Below are 19,973 nucleotides of genomic sequence, written 5' to 3'. Positions count from 1 at the left end.
TCCAGTCGTCCCGAAGCAGTGGCAGGGCGGGGGTGGGGGTGGGGGCCGGGGATGGAGGCCGGGGAGGGGGAGCTCAGGGCCCCTCTCCCCTCCTCTCTTCCCAGCCCCTCACCCCCACCCCTTTTATATTTTTTTTTCCTCCCAAGTTCTCTTGCCTTGCTATCCCCCCTTGAATCCGAAGGCGCCTCGCGATTGGGTGCTGGGGCCGGGTACGTCAGATAGACTGTGACGTGCAGTCTTCCTGTTTCCTTCAGCTGTGTCTTAAAGTAAATCTTGTTGTGGAGCGGAGCCCTCAGCTGAGGGAGCGCTCTGAAATAATACACCATTGCAGCCGGGGAAAGCAGAGCGGCGCAAAAGAGCTCTCGCCGGGTCCGCCTGCTCCCTCTCCGCTTCGCTCCTCTTCTCTTCTTTACCCTTCTCCTCTCTCCTCCTCTGCTGCTCTCTCCTCTCCTCCGCTCTTCTCTCTCCTCCTCTCCTGCTCTCTCCTCTTCCCTTCGTTCCTCTTCTTTTCTTCTCCTCTTCTTCCCTCTCCTCGCCTCTCCCCTGCTCCTCTTCTCTAGTCTCCCCTCCCTGCCCGCCTCTCTCTCCCCTCTCCCTCTCCCACTCGCCCCGCTCGCTCGATCGCTGTCGCATAGACTCACCGTCTCTTGTCCAATTATCATATTCATCACCCGCAAGATATCACCGTGTGTGCGCGCGCGTGTTTTCCTCTCTCTGCCGGGGAAAAAAAAAAGAGAGAGAGAGAGAGGGATAGAGAGAGAGAGAGAGAGGCTCGGTCCCACTGCTCCCTGCACCGCGTAAGTATCCTCTTCTTCCCCTCATGAGTCCCTCCCCTTTTCCAGAATCACTTGCACTGGCTTGTTCTTGAATGAGAAGGAAAGAAAAGAGCCTCCCATTACTCAGACCCGTGTAAACATTTTTCCCCCCAGGAGAAAATGGTGTTATTTAAATGAATCATAATAAAATAGCCTCTAAACAGTTTCTAAGCGGGAGCCTCCGTGAACTCAGCGCTCCGCTCCTCCCAGTTCCTGAGAGTAAGTGATCCGCTTGGCTTTTATTTATTTCTCTTTCCTGCTGGTGACTGGGGGTGGTGGTGGCGATGGGGGGGAGGCTGATGTTGCTGGACTTGTCGCTGATCTTGTCACCTTTTGTGTACTGTTTCTGGGGTGTGAGGAGGCGTTTGCTCCCTTTCCTTCTTTCTCCTGCTCTCTCTTCTCAGGAGAGAGGACCGCGAGGGGGACCGGGTCGCTTTTTTGTTCGTGCAGATCCCCGCTTTTCGCCAAACCCCATTCTTCTGATCTCCCCCGGCTAAAACTCCGGGGCCGGTCCCCTCGTCCTTTCTCTTTGTCTTGTTTATTATAGCTGCCTTTCTTCCCGGCTCTTCCAATTTGCTTGTCATTTGCATACCTTTCACTTCTCCTTTTTAACCCCAGCAGAGGACCGGGAGCTGGGAGGAGGAGAGAGGGAGGTTGGGGGGCGCTCTGTTACTTTCCTCTCAAAACGCTGTCGAAGCCGAATTGTGGAAATCGGGCTTGAAGCGGTGCGGTGATGGGTCCCGGGAAACGCGCGCGGCGCCCCTCTCCCGAGCTCCTGGACCCAGGGCTGGGTCAAGTTGAGTAGGGTAAGGCGGCACCGGGAGACTCGGGGGGTCGCGTGGCGGTGAGATTGGGGCACCCGCACGAGGAGGACCGGAGGATCGCGGTCCGGGTAGGGGTAAGGGGTTCTTGGGCAGCAGAAATGGGAGGCGATGAATCTCCCAGCCATCGCTGGCAGACTATGGTGCTGGGCAGCTTCGGTCTGGTCTCATCTGGGTGGTACCTACCGTTTTGCCCCAGTTAGGAGGACTGGGGAGGGAGGACAGGAGAGGTGAGACTAATTGTTACTGGGAAGACTAGTGAGGAGGGCGGGAAGAGGGGGGAAGAGCTGCTATCTTGCCTGAGCAGACCAGGAGGGGGACGCAGGGGGCGGGGGGAGACATCACCCAAAGTCCAGTTTAGCAAGTTGTTGGTTCTTCTGGTGTGCCAGCCCGTTACTCCTCCTGCTAAAGCCAAAGGTTGGTGGAGTGATGGGGGGTGGGGGTGGTAAAGGAGGAGTAAGTAGCTTTCCACAGACTCCCAGGTCTCTGGCCCCTTCCCAGCTTCTTGGGAAATTGAGAGCCCTCCAGGCAGACACAGAGCAGAACTGGAAGTAGGGGTGGTGCTTAGTCTTAAATAGCCCAAGGAGGCAGGTTGGAGTGTGAAACTGCTGTTCTTGGCAACCCAGAAGGCTACTCTGCCTGGGGGAAGGCTGGAAACTCACCTGCTTGTTTTTATTTTTCCGAGAAGGTCTGTGCTGTCTCCTTGAGCTTATAAAAACAGAGCAAGCACAGGGTGGCCTCCTCGCAAAGTCAAGGCTAGAAGAGTCCCTTCTCCTGTTCTCTTTTCCACTCATGCCCTCCCTTATTTAAAAAGAAAAAGAAAGAAAGAAAAAAAGAACTCATTTCCTTTCCTAAACTAGGTAGGCAGAAATCTATTAGCAGAGTGCGCATGGGCAGGGCCTGACAGGTGTGTTGTGTCAAGAAAGACAGGTGCAAATTTCCTCTGTGTCTATGTGTGTCTGTACAGCTCCAGACCACAATGCTCGCTCGAGGGTTGGAGAGGTTTATGAATTTATGGTTGTCCTGGTTAATAGGATTGTCTGGGCTAATGGGAATTGGGCTGTTGTTGTTTTGAGCCCTGCCATGTGAGTTCTTGGGGTGGGGGCTGGGGGCAAGTTGGTATGTGTTTGTTTATTTTTCTTAAGGATATTGGCAGACTACTGCTGAGGCTGTGTCCCAGGCTTCTGTCTGCCAGTCAGCCCAAAGCACCCCCACTTTAGGCAGCAGGTGGAGGGAGACTGACTTTTCCTTTGCTTCCTTCCAGTTTATGCCTATCTCCCAAGTCTGTGCTTGGCAGAGAGAGAGAACTGTCCTGTGTGTGTGTGTGTGTGTGTCTGTTTGTATGTGTGTCTGTGTGTCTGTGTGTGTGTGTGTGTGTGTGTGGTGTATGCTTTGGATAGCAATGAGTGGTGTGTAACTGCCAAGAATTCCAAAGTCAGTTTGAAAGTGTTACTGTTGTTAAAGCTTATCTTTTTAAGTATGCTTTCTCCTTGCCCAGAAAGAATAGGTATGTACATAAACTCTTTCAAGTCATATGTTAAATAATCTCATAAAGTAGAATGAGCCTGTCCTTGTCCCAGACATGTGCCAAATGTCCTAGATATGAATTTGATGGAGAAAGAAAATATCAAGTACATGAGAAGGTAACTGTGCTTTTCTGTTCTGATGCAAGATGTGAGAAGTCAGTTCTATAGGGAATTTCTTGCAAGAACTTCTGAGTATATCCAAAATGAAATGGATTTTTGTGTGTGTGTGTTGAAGGAGGAAAATGAGAGTATTCATGTTAACTTGTCCATGGGTTACAACATGGACATGTATATATAATAGTAAAATAGATGAAGTTAAGGACTCTGTCTTGATGTGTGCAGAAAGTTGTTGGGAATTCAATGTAAGCACTATATATCTGGCTTCTTAAAACTTGATCTTTTAGAATTATCTTTAAACAAGCTACTTCTGTAGACTGAGTTGCACAGGAATAGGTTAGATGGCGAATGGTTTTTGGTCGTTGGTTTTGTGTTTGGGTGGTTATTGTTTCCATGAAAATGAGATTGTAATGTGTCATTTATTCTGTAGACTTCAACATTAACATCCCCCCACCCCAACACACACACACCCAATACTTTCCTTGGATGCTTTTGAAGTTCTTTGGTAATTAAAATGTCATCTATGGCTACGTTCATTTGCTTTATTTCTAATAGGGGTTATCTGTGCTTGGCACTTATTGATATTTTATGTGTCCATTATGCAGAATTCTGTTTAGTTTAATCACCACCTTGTGGGAAAAAAAAGTCATGCATACATAACATGCATCTTTGTTCTCACTTTATTCATTTCCTAGCATCATTCCTCTATAAGCAGCACATGCTATCTTAAAACCTAAGCTGGCTTATTCTATAAGTTGCCAGACTTCCTCTTTATTTGTTTAAAACTCAAACAGGCCTCTTTTCATGAATGTCTTACATCATTATAGAGATTGTCTTGAATTTGCAGTGTTAATATAAGGAAGTTTTAGGTTTCAGAAGCAAAAGAAGTTATAAAATGTGACTGATGTTATAATATGAAAATGGATTGTGCATGATGTATCATTATAGGATTTTAATTAAGTATGTGTATAACTTGGAAAGGACATATACATAAGGAATTTCTCAAACTTATTGCCTGTGCATTCTCAAATGACATTTATAGAGTTCAATTTTCTGCAAAAAAAAAAAAAAAAAGTGTATTTTCTTAAGATTATTTCACACACTCTCTTATTTACCAATCTGATAAGTTGTTACTTTTTAAACAAGTAGAACTTAATATTTTAGGCGTGTCTCAGAAAATGTTCTGTGTTTGTTTTGCAGGTGAAAAATGTGTGGAATTTTTGATAGGATGGGAGAATCTTAAATGAAATCTTAAATGATTTGAGAAGTCCATTATGACAGGAAATTTAAAAACCTGATAATGCAATCTTAGTTAATTTAGATATTAACTTATGTCAAGTGAGTTCTTCAAAATAAACATCAAAGGTTTTCTTAACCTGATAGGGAGCAGAAATATATCCAATATCTCTGAAGAAAAAGTTGCTAATTAGCAGAAACAAATTCTTGAATGTAGTCAAGGGGACAATTTAATGATTCAGGGGCTACTTAAATCAGATCATCTGATTTTTCCCTTTGAATCACTAATTTCCAGATGGATTTGAAATATTCTTCGCTAATGATATTCTGTTTGAAATTTCATAACCAGGTTGACCCAAGTAGAGTAAAGGCCCATCCAAAGATGATTTTCTAAAAGAAGTCAAGTGTAGGCTTGCACAATTTCTTCAAATAATTTTATCAACAAAGACAGATCATCTAAATAATCCAAGCAGGAAACCATGCCAACCTTACACTCTCCCTGTCTCATAAAAGATTTGTCTGAACTATCTGGATAATTACCATAATGAAACACTTCTTTGTCCAGAATCTGGACTCCAGATAGATGCAGTAAAAGTTGAATCCTCCTCCCCAAAATAACTTCTTTATTAAAGTAGAGCACTTAATCACTTTATACTTCACGTTGCAGTGTTCCTTTGAAATTCTTTACTGAAAATTCTTTCCTCCTAACCTTAAGTCATCAGTTTCCTTAGAATTTTCCATGTTAAAGAGAATGTCAGATAATTCAGATATTAAAGAAGACTCTTTTGGAGGAGGTAAAACCTGTTTTGATTATATCTGGATGTTTATTCTTATAATATCTTTTTCTGGGAGGAATCTGCTATGTTAAGATATGCATTGTGTAAGAATTACTAAAGCATTTGTGTAGGTTATATGCCAAGTGATGCAACAAAATATTTAATGATGAAAAACTCTATATAGACTTTCACATTAATTAAAGAGGGGTTTACAGGAATAGAGTAAGTGTATCCGATCAATAATACATTTGGGTTCAAATTCTCATCAGTATTTTTCTGCATCCTTGCTGATTTGGACATCCACCAGTGCTGATCAAAAGCTTCATATTGCCTAGTGAAACTGAAAATTAATGTTAAAATTCAAATATAATATGCATCAATAATAATTGCAGTTGAAACATGATGGCTTAATACATACCTTGAGAGATAAAGGAGTTTAAAAAATATCAGTGATAAAGTCATTCCATGGCTTCCTTTAAATTCTGAACTGGAAAATCATGGAAGCGCTTGGAAAATGTTTTTAAGAGATTTAATTTATATTATGGTAATGCAATGGCACATTTTCTTACGTGGTAAATATATTTATGTAGATATCTTGTTTATGAAATGTGACAGTAATGAAGTGTTGTGTCAACCGGTTGTTATTATTTAATCATGCCTATAGCCTCCATGGGTTATGGCTCCAGTGTATGCTACCACTATACTTTTATTTCTAAATTTAGGTCTAAACTATATGGAGAGATATATTTATTTGTGCCTATTAATATAATGCCTTGTCCTGGATTATATAATTTTTCTTATTTTTCCCACTTGCTTTGTCCTATTTGTTATGTTTCAGCTGGACATTTTACAACAAGACCTAAAAGTATTTAACTTCTAGCCCAAGACAGTTACAAATCATTGTTTAATCTAAAAATGTTGACTGAAATAGAATTACAAATTAGTTTAGTTTGGTGAATAGCAAGGGAGTTATATCTTGTTCTTAACAGACTCCGCAAGCATTTCTTTCCACCTTAGGAAAAGCACAGCCCTCCTCTTGGCTCCAGCATGGGGCAGGGATGCAGCTGTTGATACCTAGGCTAGATGAGAGGAAGTGCAGTTGACGCAGAGGTAGATGGCAGTTGGAAGAGGAAGGATGCCTGGGGATGACCTTGTGCTCATCAGCGACACCAGTATGTCCTTTCCAAGCCTCCGTGGCAGAGGTGCTCTTCCCATAGCAAGGATGGCAGGCAGAAGGTCTAGTTTGGGTGTTAAGGTGAACAGGGAGAGAAAAAATACTGCAAAAAGTTTGTTCAACGTGTTGATTGGAGATCCATGTGCTTTGCAGGTGATAGTCAAGAGAAAAGGATTTGCATGCAAATAGAAAAGATGTAAAATTTTAAAATAAGGGCAATAGCTCTATTTTGGGGAAGCTGATAGACACACACAAAAAAGTCTTCCTTGTAACCGCCCCCCATGTAAGTGTTTCTGTGATTAACAGAGCTTTGAAATGATTCATCCTTTTTCTTGTCTCAGCCTCTCCTTGTTCTTTCTGTCATCTGACAGCTAACCTAATTTATCAGATCTAATGTGTTTGTGTAGTATTTGTCACTGCATTTTTGTATTCCTGAAACCAATTTTATTATTAGTGTTTGAAAGGGTCTCAATCATTCTGAATTCAATTTTGAACCCAATGTTGAAGTTATTGAGAACTCCGTCTCCATTCTAAGTTCAGGAAATTTTATCCTGAAGCATGCAAAAAGTATTTCATGCTCAAGCATACCAAAAAAAAAAAAAAAAAAAAAAATATATATATATATATATATATATATATAGAGAGAGAGAGAGAGAGAGGTATCATTTTGCTTTCATGATGCCCTAAAGCAGGCTCTTTTAAAATGTTTTGTCTTTCTATAGAAACCAGGAGCAAAGATTGCATGATGAGATCACTGTCGCTTAAAAAAATATACATATTGTTGCCATCTAAGCATTGAGCATTTTCTTGAATTTTACAGGTTATTTCATGCTGAAATTATGCCTATTTGCATGGATAGTCATTCTTTAAAGCTAGCCACAGATGCAGTCCTAGGGAGCACGTAGATGTTTTTACAGGTGAACCGAAAGAGATGGGAGCCGTTCCAGACACTCTGCACGCTGCCTTTGGCAATGGACCCTGTTATTGTGAAGATGTGCTCTGTTAAGCAAACGTGAAGTTTAATATTAGATAAACCCAATGTGAAAAAAATATTTTCATTTTCTTTATAAAATGTTATTTATAAACAAAAAGATGTGACATCTTATATGTCTACAAAATTTGGGATTAGCATCACTAGTTAATAAGTTACACAATATGTCAAGTGCCTTTTATGAAATGCAAAAAGGATGTTCTCTTTTTATATTGTGTTTCCAAGAAACAATGGAAGTTCATATACAAAGAAATATACTCTTTCTTATACATTTGAGGGACATTATTTTCTGTCTTCTTTATAAATCTTCTTTCAGTTTTTTTTTTTTCCTTTAATTTGGCACAGGAAATAAGATTCACAAATCTTGTATGTTAAAGAGTTTCTTTGGGCATTTGACATATTATTTTGACAGATTTAAACAGAAGGAAACTAGTCCTGAAGATGTATTTATCTTTATCCAGGTCAATAATTTATTATTCCTCATATTGATTTCTAAAATGTGGTAACATCCTTGTTTTGCAGTGAATCTAACTTTGTAATAATTTGTCATTAAAAGGACATTATGAAAATGTATAAATATTCTTATAGTAACATTAAGATATATCAGCAGATATCAGCTTCATGTATGATTTTACAAGTAAAAAATGCATAGCTAAGCTAAATAAGCAGACTTGTAAAATGACTATTGTGCATTTATTTCAATGCTAAACTGACCATTTATGTTTGAAAGATGCTGCTGATAAGGGTGTTCTCCTTCTCATTTTATGTATGACAAAAATATTTTAGAATTCAAGAATAAAAGCTGTCTATTAAATATTTGCATTTATTTTAGAGTCCTTTTCCTTTAATAGCATTGAAATCACAATAATTGTAATTCAGAAATGCAATTTTTTATGTGAATTTCACACAGCCTCAAAATGTAACCGTATTTCTTAAGTATAGAGCACTTTCATCTTCCTTATAATACGAATCTCAATGCCCAAAATTTAATCAATTGGTTGTCAGAGGCTGTGTTCTTATAATCTACTGTTTCTTCTGAAGATAAACAGTATCATTTTAGGCATTTGTGAAAGAGAATCATATTACTGGTGCTTAAGCAGTTTTTGCTTTATTTTTTTTTAATCTTAATCCATCTTAAACCAGTGGAGCAGAAATATTTAAAAATGTTTCATTTCAAGCAGAGTGCATAATAAATTGCAATAATTGTAATGTGCCATAAATCCCAGAGCCTATGCATTTTGCATTTGATTCAGGATTGAGGTCAGGAAATTTGGAGAAATTTAAAGAAAATGATTCATCAGTCCTTTTGTTCTGTTGGCCAGGGTCCCGGGATTCTTGAGCTGTGCCCAGCTGACGAGCTTTTGAAGATGGCACAATAACCGTCCAGTGATGCCTGACCATGACAGCACAGCCCTCTTAAGCCGGCAAACCAAGAGGAGAAGAGTTGACATTGGAGTGAAAAGGACGGTAGGGACAGCATCTGCATTTTTTGCTAAGGCAAGAGCAACGTTTTTTAGTGCCATGAATCCCCAAGGTTCTGAGCAGGATGTTGAGTATTCAGTGGTGCAGCATGCAGATGGGGAAAAGTCAAATGTACTCCGCAAGCTGCTGAAGAGGGCGAACTCGTATGAAGATGCCATGATGCCTTTTCCAGGAGCAACCATAATTTCCCAGCTGTTGAAAAATAACATGAACAAAAATGGTGGCACGGAGCCCAGTTTCCAAGCCAGCGGTCTCTCTAGTACAGGCTCCGAAGTACATCAGGAGGATATATGCAGCAACTCTTCAAGAGACAGCCCCCCAGAGTGTCTTTCCCCTTTTGGCAGGCCTACTATGAGCCAGTTTGATATGGATCGCTTATGTGATGAGCACCTGAGAGCAAAGCGCGCCCGGGTTGAGAATATAATTCGGGGTATGAGCCATTCCCCCAGTGTGGCATTAAGGGGCAATGAAAATGAAAGAGAGATGGCCCCGCAGTCTGTGAGTCCCCGAGAAAGTTACAGAGAAAACAAACGCAAGCAAAAGCTTCCCCAGCAGCAGCAACAGAGTTTCCAGCAGCTGGTTTCAGCCCGAAAAGAACAGAAGCGAGAGGAGCGCCGACAGCTGAAACAGCAGCTGGAGGACATGCAGAAACAGCTGCGCCAGCTGCAGGAAAAGTTCTACCAAATCTATGACAGCACTGATTCGGAAAATGATGAAGATGGTAACCTGTCTGAAGACAGCATGCGCTCGGAGATCCTGGATGCCAGGGCCCAGGACTCTGTCGGAAGGTCAGATAATGAGATGTGTGAGCTAGACCCAGGACAGTTTATTGATCGAGCTCGAGCCCTGATCAGAGAGCAGGAAATGGCTGAAAACAAACCGAAGCGAGAAGGCAACAACAAAGAAAGAGACCATGGGCCAAACTCCTTACAACCGGAAGGCAAACATTTGGCTGAGACCTTGAAACAGGAACTGAACACTGCCATGTCTCAAGTTGTGGACACTGTGGTCAAAGTCTTTTCGGCCAAGCCCTCCCGCCAGGTTCCTCAGGTCTTCCCACCTCTCCAGATCCCCCAGGCCAGATTTGCAGTCAATGGGGAAAACCACAATTTCCACACCGCCAACCAGCGCCTGCAGTGCTTTGGCGACGTCATCATTCCGAACCCCCTGGACACCTTTGGCAATGTGCAGATGGCCAGTTCCACTGACCAGACAGAAGCACTGCCCCTGGTTGTCCGCAAAAACTCCTCTGACCAGTCTGCCTCCGGCCCTGCCGCTGGCGGCCACCACCAGCCCCTGCACCAGTCGCCTCTCTCTGCCACCACAGGCTTCACCACGTCCACCTTCCGCCACCCCTTCCCCCTTCCCTTGATGGCCTATCCATTTCAGAGCCCATTAGGTGCTCCCTCCGGCTCCTTCTCTGGAAAAGACAGAGCCTCTCCTGAATCCTTAGACTTAACTAGGGATACCACGAGTCTGAGGACCAAGATGTCATCTCACCACCTGAGCCACCACCCTTGTTCACCAGCACACCCGCCCAGCACCGCCGAAGGGCTCTCCTTGTCGCTCATAAAGTCCGAGTGCGGCGATCTTCAAGATATGTCTGAAATCTCACCTTATTCGGGAAGTGCAATATCCTTTTATTTTCCCCTCGTGAGAAAAACAAGCCAAAAAAGGTTTCCCAAAAGGTTAGGTTTACAGAATATCTAGAGTAATGTAGATTAGTATCTTCTTAAGAAGGCAACCTTTCGTATTATTCAAAGGAATAGGCTTTTATCAGCATGCGTGTGGCATTCCTGATTGCAGAAAAGCTTAAAACTAAACCAACAATCTTTGCAGCTTCCACAAGTTGTTCACTGCCTCGAGGAGCTCCTATTTAATATGTGCTTTCTCAGCAGTGTTTTTTTTCTGCTGTTCTTGCTGTATTATCTTCTTATCCCTCTCTTTAAAAAAAAAAAAAAAAAAGAGTAGATTCAGAGATGGGAAAACAATCTCTTTGTAAATACTGATTGAATTCTTTCAGGTATTTTTTAAAGGTGGTAAGTTTTATAACACAATAGGGAGAAAAGTCAGTTTTCAGATCCCTAAGATCCCATAAGAAGAATTCTCAGTGTAAACCATCTGCAAGGCTTCTGTTCGTTTAAGGATGTCCTGATGAAATCTTAGGAAGAGCACTTTGTAAATGGGAGGTTGAGGAGGAAGAAAAATGGATGTGGGTGGGGACTTAGAGTCTCTCTTTCATCTTTAAGTGAGACTTTTTTTTTTTAAAGGAAATATACAGGTACTGATTTATTCAGACAGCATTGGTCTGTCTCTCTCGTTCACCCAAGGTCTGTTCTTTGGGTCTGGTGCAGCTGCCTCTATGCATGATTAACCTCTGTTCAGCCATACACAGAAATCTTTTGTCCCAACATACACAAAGCAAATTATTTTGGAAAGCGAGAGAGTACAATTAAATATAAAACTCAGCTGTATTCGACTTAAAAATGGCTCTTTTTATGATTCTTTTAAATTCTGAAACTGACTTTTATGTAGAGATAACAGTTATATATTTTTTATTAGGCCTATCCTGAACTCCAGCTATTTTTGACTGAAGATTTTTTTTTCCTCTCTGTATATTGGTTCTTTCTGTAAATTTTTAAAAATCTTGTGGTCGTTGGTCTTTTGGGGGTAGTAGAATAGTAGCATTTGGGGGCAGGTGGAGGCATGTTTCTTATATAATAAATAACCAGATGGATATAAAATTTAGCAATTAAGTTGGCTGTGACTAAATTTAGGACTTTGAGCAATTGTCTTGATGACTAGAGATTGACATTTTCGCATCTAAGCCCACTCCAGAGGCTGCCACGTAAGTGCAAAGTCTCAGCTATGGGTGGAAATATGTTTTCCTGGTTAGTGGAGGTCATACTTCAAGCCAGCTCCCAGGATAGTAGTACAGATTTCTGATAGGGTGAACTACTAGGGCCCCAATCATGAGACCTGCTTGGGCAGTTAAACATGGAGTCTCTCTTATACTGAGCAAGAAGAGAAGAACATTGTAACAGAAAGGGAAGAGAAAGATGTGGGAGATTTCTCCATGTAAATAGAAATGGAGTTTTAACTTAGTTGTTGATTTCACTTTGACCTTTTGAAAATCTGAAATTCAATCCACCAGCCATGAATCAAAGCTGCACCAAGCACCATGCCTTACATATTATAAGCAGGCAGTAAATATTGATCGAAATGATTGGAATATCGCTGTTGGTGATGAGAAAGGCAAAGTATGAAGACACAATGGCTGGAATTTTTTTGTGCCCTTTGCAAAAAGAGCATCTTCAGAGGTTCATGTAAGGCTAATGTCTAGGGCTAAGACTCCATTGCACCCCAGAGATCTCTTAACTTCATTTTGAACCAAGTAGTAGTGATAGTGGGTTCTCTCTTTCTCTCTCTCTCTCACAGACACACACACACACACACACACACACACACACACACAGAGAGAGTAAAGTGACATGCATGCCAATTTTGGTGAATATTTAAAGATTTAATGCCAGGTTTCAAAACTCCTATAAGTCCACACTAAGCTCTTTAGTTCAAGATGCCAGTTTATGGTTTTTCTTTAAGTTAGACTTTTCATTATAACCAGATCATTATAATTATGGCTGTGCTTTATGTTTTTTAAAGTTTAGTCTTCTAGGAAAAAAATCTTTTAGAATGCTTTAAGTGTTGGCTATGTTCATTGTCTCAACCTCTCCAAATCCCCTGAGGAATTTTGAGGATTTGAATTGAAAGCAGTTCCTTTTATTTTGATATGTATCAAAGGCTTTAAAGAAAATATAGTTGCTTCTTCTTCAGAAGAATGACTTCTCCTTTCTCCTGTCAACATAAGTTTCTGTCGAGCGCGGTGATTCTGTTGGGAAACACCCATGTTCATATGAAATGTTAGCTGCTCACACCCAGAATTGTTTCTTTCATATAGCTAAATAATGTCAGCCTCTCGTGGCAATTAGTGATTACATTTTCCACCTTTTGGCCTTTTATGTTCCTATTCTTTTTTCCCCCATACTATTAATATATTGCACTTTTAACCATTTATCTCATTGGTATATTATTTCTTAGGAAGAGTAAAACAGGCAAACAACCTTTTCTATAGTTCCCACAATTCTGAAACCAGTGAGGATCTGTTGGTTTGTATAGATATTGGGCCCACTTTTCTCCTGTCTCTACCTCTGTATGGTGGTGTGCTCTTCCCTTGATTTAACTGATAGTGCGAAGGCAACATTCTCAAGCTTTTACTTTGAAGAAATCTCTGGGAATTACAGTGAATGATGTTTTACTTCAATTTTAGGGATACAGGGCCATATATGAACCTGTTGTACGGTTATTCCTTGAAAAGATCAATAGAAATGAGCAGAAATGCAATGAAATGGTACCACTGTGATTGCTATTATTATGGGTTTTATTTTTAGTTCATGGCTTTCCAAACTGTTATACATAATTTAATTCTTCAGGAAAAATTCTCTCCCACTCAAAAAGGTACCATCTGTTTTTTGAACAAAGTAGCCAAGATAAGAACCATTAAGAACACCAGCTTATCAGATCAACCCATTCTATGCTCACCACATTAAACATATACATTCTATAGGACAGAACACACTACCTCATTATCCCATCTAGTAGAAGGGAAATAGTGAATGTGTGTGCAAGTTAAACTGAATTTCAGTGCACCTGCTCCAAGGGCTCATGTCTTGGATTTTAAAAATATGTTCAGCATCTTTGCAAATGAATCTGTTTAATCAAATATTAAGTTTTATTCAAATTCCAAAAGAAACAGTCAGCCAATTGCTTTTCTTCATGATGGTCCTTGTCATTCATCCTCTTTGCATCTCAAGAAAAATAGCCTTGTTTTGGCCCCAAACATTTGCATGCACCCAATTAAAGCACAAGAGGAGTAGTATAAGCCGTTAAGATGTGCAGGTGAAGAAATTGAGCCTATTCTCTGAAACAGCCGGCTTTTTCTACTCAGCTTTAGGGAGAATGTTAGAAAGACTTGAAGTTTAGAAAAGAAAATGGCTTAGTAATTTGAAATTAAAATTCAACCAGAAAACATAGATTAGAAATGAATTTCTGAAATTTGAAACAATCCACAGAAGTTGATCTTATACATTTTTAGAAGTCTTGTGGAGGCTATAGTACTTATATTAGCTAGAGTGAAACATGTAGATTAAAGACTAAAAGACTATGGGCTCCTAAACTGCCCACCTCCCCTGAAAAAAAATTATAAAGTAAGTAAATTTAAAAAAAAATTTCCATACACTACACATCCCTCCGATTATGGTGAACTTCCTAGTGGGAGTAACAATTTGCTCTATCACTATCATTATGTGAGAGAGTTTAGATCTTTCCTCCCTATTTTAGTTTCTAGGGGGAAAACTGCTTAGAAACTTAGCAAATTAGGGAATAAGGCAGAACTAAAATTCTTTAGGTTTCAAATGTTTTGGAAAATGTAAGTAGTCTCAACCCATTTGCTTGGAACTGCAGCACGTACAATCTCTAGCTACAATCCGGAGTTTCGTTGGAAAAAAAGAATTTTCTTCCTCTGCTTTCACAGCCTATTATTCTCCCATTTGCCTTTTTGCTGCCTCCGCTGCTCCTCCCGTGGCTGCTGTTTAGGTAAGGTTATATTGTACTTGGTAAACAGACAACACTTAGATTCTCAGGTTGTTTGAACACTGCTTTAGGTTCAGCTGCAGTACCCTGCTTCTCTGATCTTTTATATTCCTGAGCAGATGTCTTTCATTAATTTATGGATTTATCATCTTTTCTTTTTTTTTTTTCTTTTTTTTTTCTTTTTTTTTTTTTTTTTTACACCTGGCAGCTGTCTCAAGTTTCAGCAGTTATTGTCTATTTTGCATTACACATAGAATTGAATGTCATCTGTCTTCACAAAGCTATGGCTAAGAGAATTGAGGCACAGCCACACGAGCTGCTGGGACAGATCTTGTTTGCGTTCCATCCCCCCTCACCCCACTCCCCTTTACCTCCTTAATATTTATTTGTGCTCATTTTCTTTCCTGGCCTTGAATGGAGCTTAGCTCGTGTTCAGTACAGCTGTATGTTTACTGAATCTATTCCATCATGAGTCATTGTGCGTGTGTAAGTATCCTGGAAACAGCTAGTGCTTTCTTGGAAGAACAGTTGCTTTTCAGCACAAGCACTTAAAAGGGAAATTAACCAATTGGTCAGTTCAGATTTATTTTGAGGAGAAAAAAAGGATTATCTAACTGTTGCCTTTTAAATGTTTCATTAGTTATTTTTAATAGTTTATTAGAAACATATATTTTATGGGAATTTTATCTTAATTACACAATAAGCAAGAGATAAAGATTAATTCTGTGTTCCATTTCAACTGATCAGTTCCAAGTATTACCAACAGGAAACATTTTAAAGCAAAAATGAACTTGAGAAATCCAAATTGGAATAATTTTTATTAGATAAAAAGCCTCTAAATACTGATCAAAATAAAATGGATATTTTACTGTTTTTGGATAAAAAGAACGAAAACATCTTAGCATAATTTAGATGTATTAAGAGCTTCAGGAAGTTTTGGTAGCTCAGTGCTCATCTAAGAAACGCAGAAAAACACTTTGTATTTTGTATGAAACCAAATTTTAAAAGATTTGCGACTTCTAATTAAATGTATGGTGTTGTCTTAATGTAGCCATCTGAAAGAAAAGATTAGAACCCAGATCTGAGAGTGTCTGTCAAAGTTTGGACTTGCCTAAAACTCTTATCACAAGGCAGTAGGAGACAGCTTGCAACTATTATTTCACTTATCCATTTGGACAGATGGTCCTGAAGTGTGCTGGGCTCCTTTAGTCTTCTGTATCAGTCTAATGGAGGTTACTGGAGGGCCTTTCAACCCTCTCCTTGGCACAAGAAGTATGTCAGTCATAAATTATCGTCTTTGTAATCATTAAGAATCTCAAACAAAAACACAAGTTCAGTTAAGCTGCTTTGGCTTACAGATATAAAATCAAAATTTATTTCTTTAGTGTTTATTTTCAGTTGAACACAAAAAGAAAGAAAGAAAAAAACCTGCACTACTTAACTTTTCTATTTACAGACCAAGGTGATCTTTTTAAAATTGCATGGGATATTAAAGGGAATGTTAATTGAACAAATTCTCAGCAGAATATTTGGTTAAACACCCTGTTGTAAGTAGTCAAGAGCTTATCCATATTAATTTGATTATGCTTCTCTAGTAACTTTCCGGTTTCTCTCCATTCTTAAGATTAGTCATGCTAGACTTGATGAAGGTCATTTGGAAACCTTTACCTTTCCTAAATATCTGTGTTTATTTGACATTTTTGCCTCAGGTGTGAAATTTTTGTTGGGTAGTTGTGTGTGTGTGTGTGTTTGCACACACATGCACACTTTTTCTTTTTTTTTTTCTTATTTTTCCCAGACACTCTTTTAAGAGAAAATCCTTAGAGAAGCTTCTAGGAAGGACCCTTAATTGACCTTGTGGGGGACCACATTGATTTTCTCCACGTGCATCTTCATTTCTGATAAATTATAAAGCCATTAATTTGCTGAGGAAATGGCAGGGCCAGGCTGCGGCACAGATGTGACCAGAGCCATCCCAGCTCTGAGTCTGCTGAGGAGTGCCAAGAATCTGGGGGAGAATCAGGAAGCCTGGATTGTTATGGTTAGCCTCACATTCTCTTGGGAACTGTTTTAGTTGCTGCTGTTTACAGATCTAAAAGGTAATGATGTTTCCAGATAAATAGGCCTTCTTATTTTGGGTAAGTGGCCATTTATTGATCTGCTAACCCACATGTATTGATTTGTTAGCCCCAACTACTGCGTCACTCTCAAAGGAGTTAACTATAAATCCAAGACAGGCAAATTGTATTTGGTTTTGGACCGTGGCTTTCACAAAAGCAGCAGCCCCTTCCCTGTCCTCTCCATGCCAAAACTACTCTTCCCAAGTTTTAGCTGTTATTTAAAAGGAAACAATTAAAAGGATATAATAAGATAAAAAGCAAGTGAGTCAAGATGCTCCATTAGATTAACACTGAAAGGTAAAATGTGAAACTTGCATAACAGTGTTCAAAATAATGCATTTTATATTTTCATGTACATTAGTAGAATAATTTGCTCTAAACTGCAAAGTGTGGAGAGAAGAACAAACAGAACTGTAATTGCAAGGAAGAAAAAAAAACCTCTTATGACAAGAGTTGTGCAGTACATGTTGGGTGCATTTGTCTCCTTAGCAACAAGTGAATGTATAGATAGCCTACCAACCTAAAGCAAGGAAAATACTTTGCCATCTTCCCCCTAAAGTAGCCAAGATTCTGCAACTCAATTGTACACCCTCATCATTGTATGCGGCAACCTCTGACAGGCGACGGTCACTGAGCAAAGGGCAGCAAGTTAGCAATAGATCCATAGCCAGTGTCGTATACCTTCCAGCACTCCCACGGCAGCTTGGTGGACCTCCAGACTCTATGGAGGTGGGGACTGGAGGGAGGGAGGTGGGAGTCCTTGTGCTTACAGAAGTTCTTTTCCTTAACCAATTGCTTCCTACATGCAGGAAGGATTGTCACCCAATCACTTGAAAAAAGCAAAGCTCATGTTTTTTTATACCCGTTATCCCAGCTCCAATATGCTGAAGACCTACTTCTCCGATGTAAAGGTAGGGACTTTTTTTATTCTTAATTGTTTCATTTTCTATGCATGTGGCAGTAATTTGAACTCCCGGAAGTTAATGGAGACAAATGTGGAATTGGTTTATTCCTACACCTGTGTTATAATTGATTTAATGCACTTGTCCTTTTGTCTAAAGGTGTGTTAAGCAAAGATGCCACTTGTGTATTAAGACTGAAAGACTGGTGTTAATAAGTTGCAGGGGTTTCCAATGTAGTCTGAAAAACTTAGCCTCTGTCTTTACATGTTTGAGTAGCTTCTTTGAAGAAATTTCAGCTGGTAATGGATGGATGTGCTTTAGAGAATGTTTTTCCCTCCCCTCAGCAACAGTAAACTGTTTCTGTTTTTGTTTCTGTTGGTTTCCCCATATTTGTGCTTATGAAAGCAAACTCTAGCACCTCTTTTTCCCCCTGTCGAAAAGGAGCGTACATTGAAATTCTCTATGCAGTAGCTGCTTAAAAACAAAAGTGATGATTGTCTCTTATTTACAACTTAATTTGTTGTTGATGTAGAGTACACTGAGCATAAGGAGAATGAATAAAGTGACAGATTCAGGACACATTATTCAAATGAGGATATGAAAGCTGTCGGCCTACAGCTGCAGCCTCCCTCATTCTACAGAATATTGGGACCTCCTGGTTCTCTGTGTGTGTATGCGTGTGTGTGTGCGCGTATGTGTGTCTGTGTCTGTGTGTGGGTTTTAAGTAATTGTTTGCATCAACTTGATGTTGTGTTAATCATCTGTAACTTTTTAAAACATAGATTGGGTTTTGATGATGATAATGACACACATGGTATCATTATCCCAGGAACTTGATAAACACTACATTAGCTGAGATTAGTTTATTAGGGGTGGGTGTTTTTCCCCACCCCTCCCCTGCCCACCCCCATATGTACAAGTTCTTCTTTCTGCCATGGAGAACTCACAAGCTGCCAAAACACGCTTGCTCTTCCACCGCTCCCTGCACGCAGCTCATTTTCTGCTTGATGCCCAAGTGGCTTCATTGGCCCCATTTTGCAGGCCAACTCATTTCAGTTTCCTTCACTGATGTTTTATTTGGCCTTATAAGAAAAGTTCTGTTTTCCCTCCTGTTTGCTTTTGAATTGTGTATCAACTTCAGCCTTTTATCTTTCTCCTTCCCTGGCTGTGCTCCTTAAGTGGAAGGCCTGTTTTCTCCTCATTCGGCGCCAAAAACTGGGCAAGATGGGGAGGCAGGGAAAGTCCATCGTGTAAATATCTGGTTAAGACTAAGTAAGCACAAACCAGGCTGAGTGACACAGAGGCCAGGAAAAGGGTTTGGACTTTGTGGAGGACAATCTAGAGTATACAAATTGAAGGCAATTTTGTCACCTGGTTGAGGACTGACCAGCTTCTAGAGTCTGGTAGAACCTGGTAAATTTTGTCTTCCAGGGAATCCTCCCAACATTGTAGTTCTAAGAGGGGACATGGAGGACAGGGAGAAAAGGGTTATTATGTGCACATGTATGTGTGTATATGTCTGTGTGTGCAGATGTCCATGTTACTCATTCCTTTTAGGGCAATGATCTGCAGTGTTGTGAAGTAATAATGACAATGCCTTGTATTCTTTGTATAGCACTTTTCACCCAGAAGGAGGCCAAAGAGCTTTACCAACTGCACACATAGGTATCACTCACCCACCATGGAAACACAGCCACCTGGAGGGTGGGAAACAGTAGCCATTCTGAGCCAACAACACTACCCAACAGTAGATGTCAATATTAGAAACATTCACTTTTTTGAGAGTTCATGCATGTGTGCATGTGTGTGGTATGTGGTGGCAAGAAAAGTGGGGAAGATTATTGATCTGTAGCTTTATAAATACCAGGCAATACAAACCAACAAGAAACTGTTCCCATTCCTCTAGAATGCCCCTAGCAATTCAGCTTTGCAAATGGCCACTGACTCTGTGTAGATAGCAATGGAATACCTGGGTGAATATTTTATTTTCAAAAGCACTAATATTCAGATTGTTGATTCTATTCATACCTTATCCATACTGGAAGAGAAGGCTGTTAAAGTACATGTGAGTCTAGTTACATACCAGTTATCGACTCTAATGGAGGGGAAACAGTAGGACATATCAGGCAAAGCAGAAAATCACTGAAGGTCACTTCCCTTTTATTTTTGGAAGAAATTATACATTTTTAACTTTCCTAATTATGTTTTTTCTTTGGTTAGTAATACATGAATTTGTATTCCTTGAGGTTACACTGGTGAGAGCAGAAAGTCATGCATAGAAAGGGAAAGGTAGTCCAGGCAACGTGGTCCAGAGACTTTCCAGAAAACAATGGCAGAGCATTCTGGGATTTCTTCAATATTAAG

At 40.2% G+C, this 19,973-nt stretch overlaps 1 protein-coding gene across 6 annotated transcripts in view; it reads left to right on the top strand.

The window, feature by feature from the left end:
• The first annotated feature begins 264 nt into the window (after nucleotides 1-264).
• Nucleotides 265-19,973, top strand: part of PROX1 (prospero homeobox 1) — a 53,447-nt gene continuing 33,738 nt past the window's right edge. Inside the window, exons 1-3 of one of the 6 annotated variants that reach the window (XM_003893120.5) lie at nucleotides 265-797; nucleotides 8,779-10,570; nucleotides 17,511-17,618. In XM_003893120.5, the coding sequence (XP_003893169.1) occupies nucleotides 8,846-10,570; nucleotides 17,511-17,618 (1,833 nt within the window). In that variant the 5' untranslated portion in view covers nucleotides 265-797; nucleotides 8,779-8,845. Of the gene's footprint in view, nucleotides 798-830; nucleotides 1,035-1,537; nucleotides 1,622-2,441; nucleotides 3,280-8,778; nucleotides 10,571-17,510; nucleotides 17,619-19,973 lie in introns of those variants that run through there. The other 5 variants (XM_009187558.4, XM_003893121.3, XM_009187563.3 and 2 more) reach the window with 5 other exon arrangements.

The sequence above is a fragment of the Papio anubis genome, chromosome 1, assembly GCF_008728515.1.
Source record: "Papio anubis isolate 15944 chromosome 1, Panubis1.0, whole genome shotgun sequence".
NCBI lineage: Eukaryota > Metazoa > Chordata > Mammalia > Primates > Cercopithecidae > Papio > Papio anubis.
Note: the sequence above shows the minus strand (reverse complement) of the source record. Positions and strands in the feature narration are given on the sequence as shown.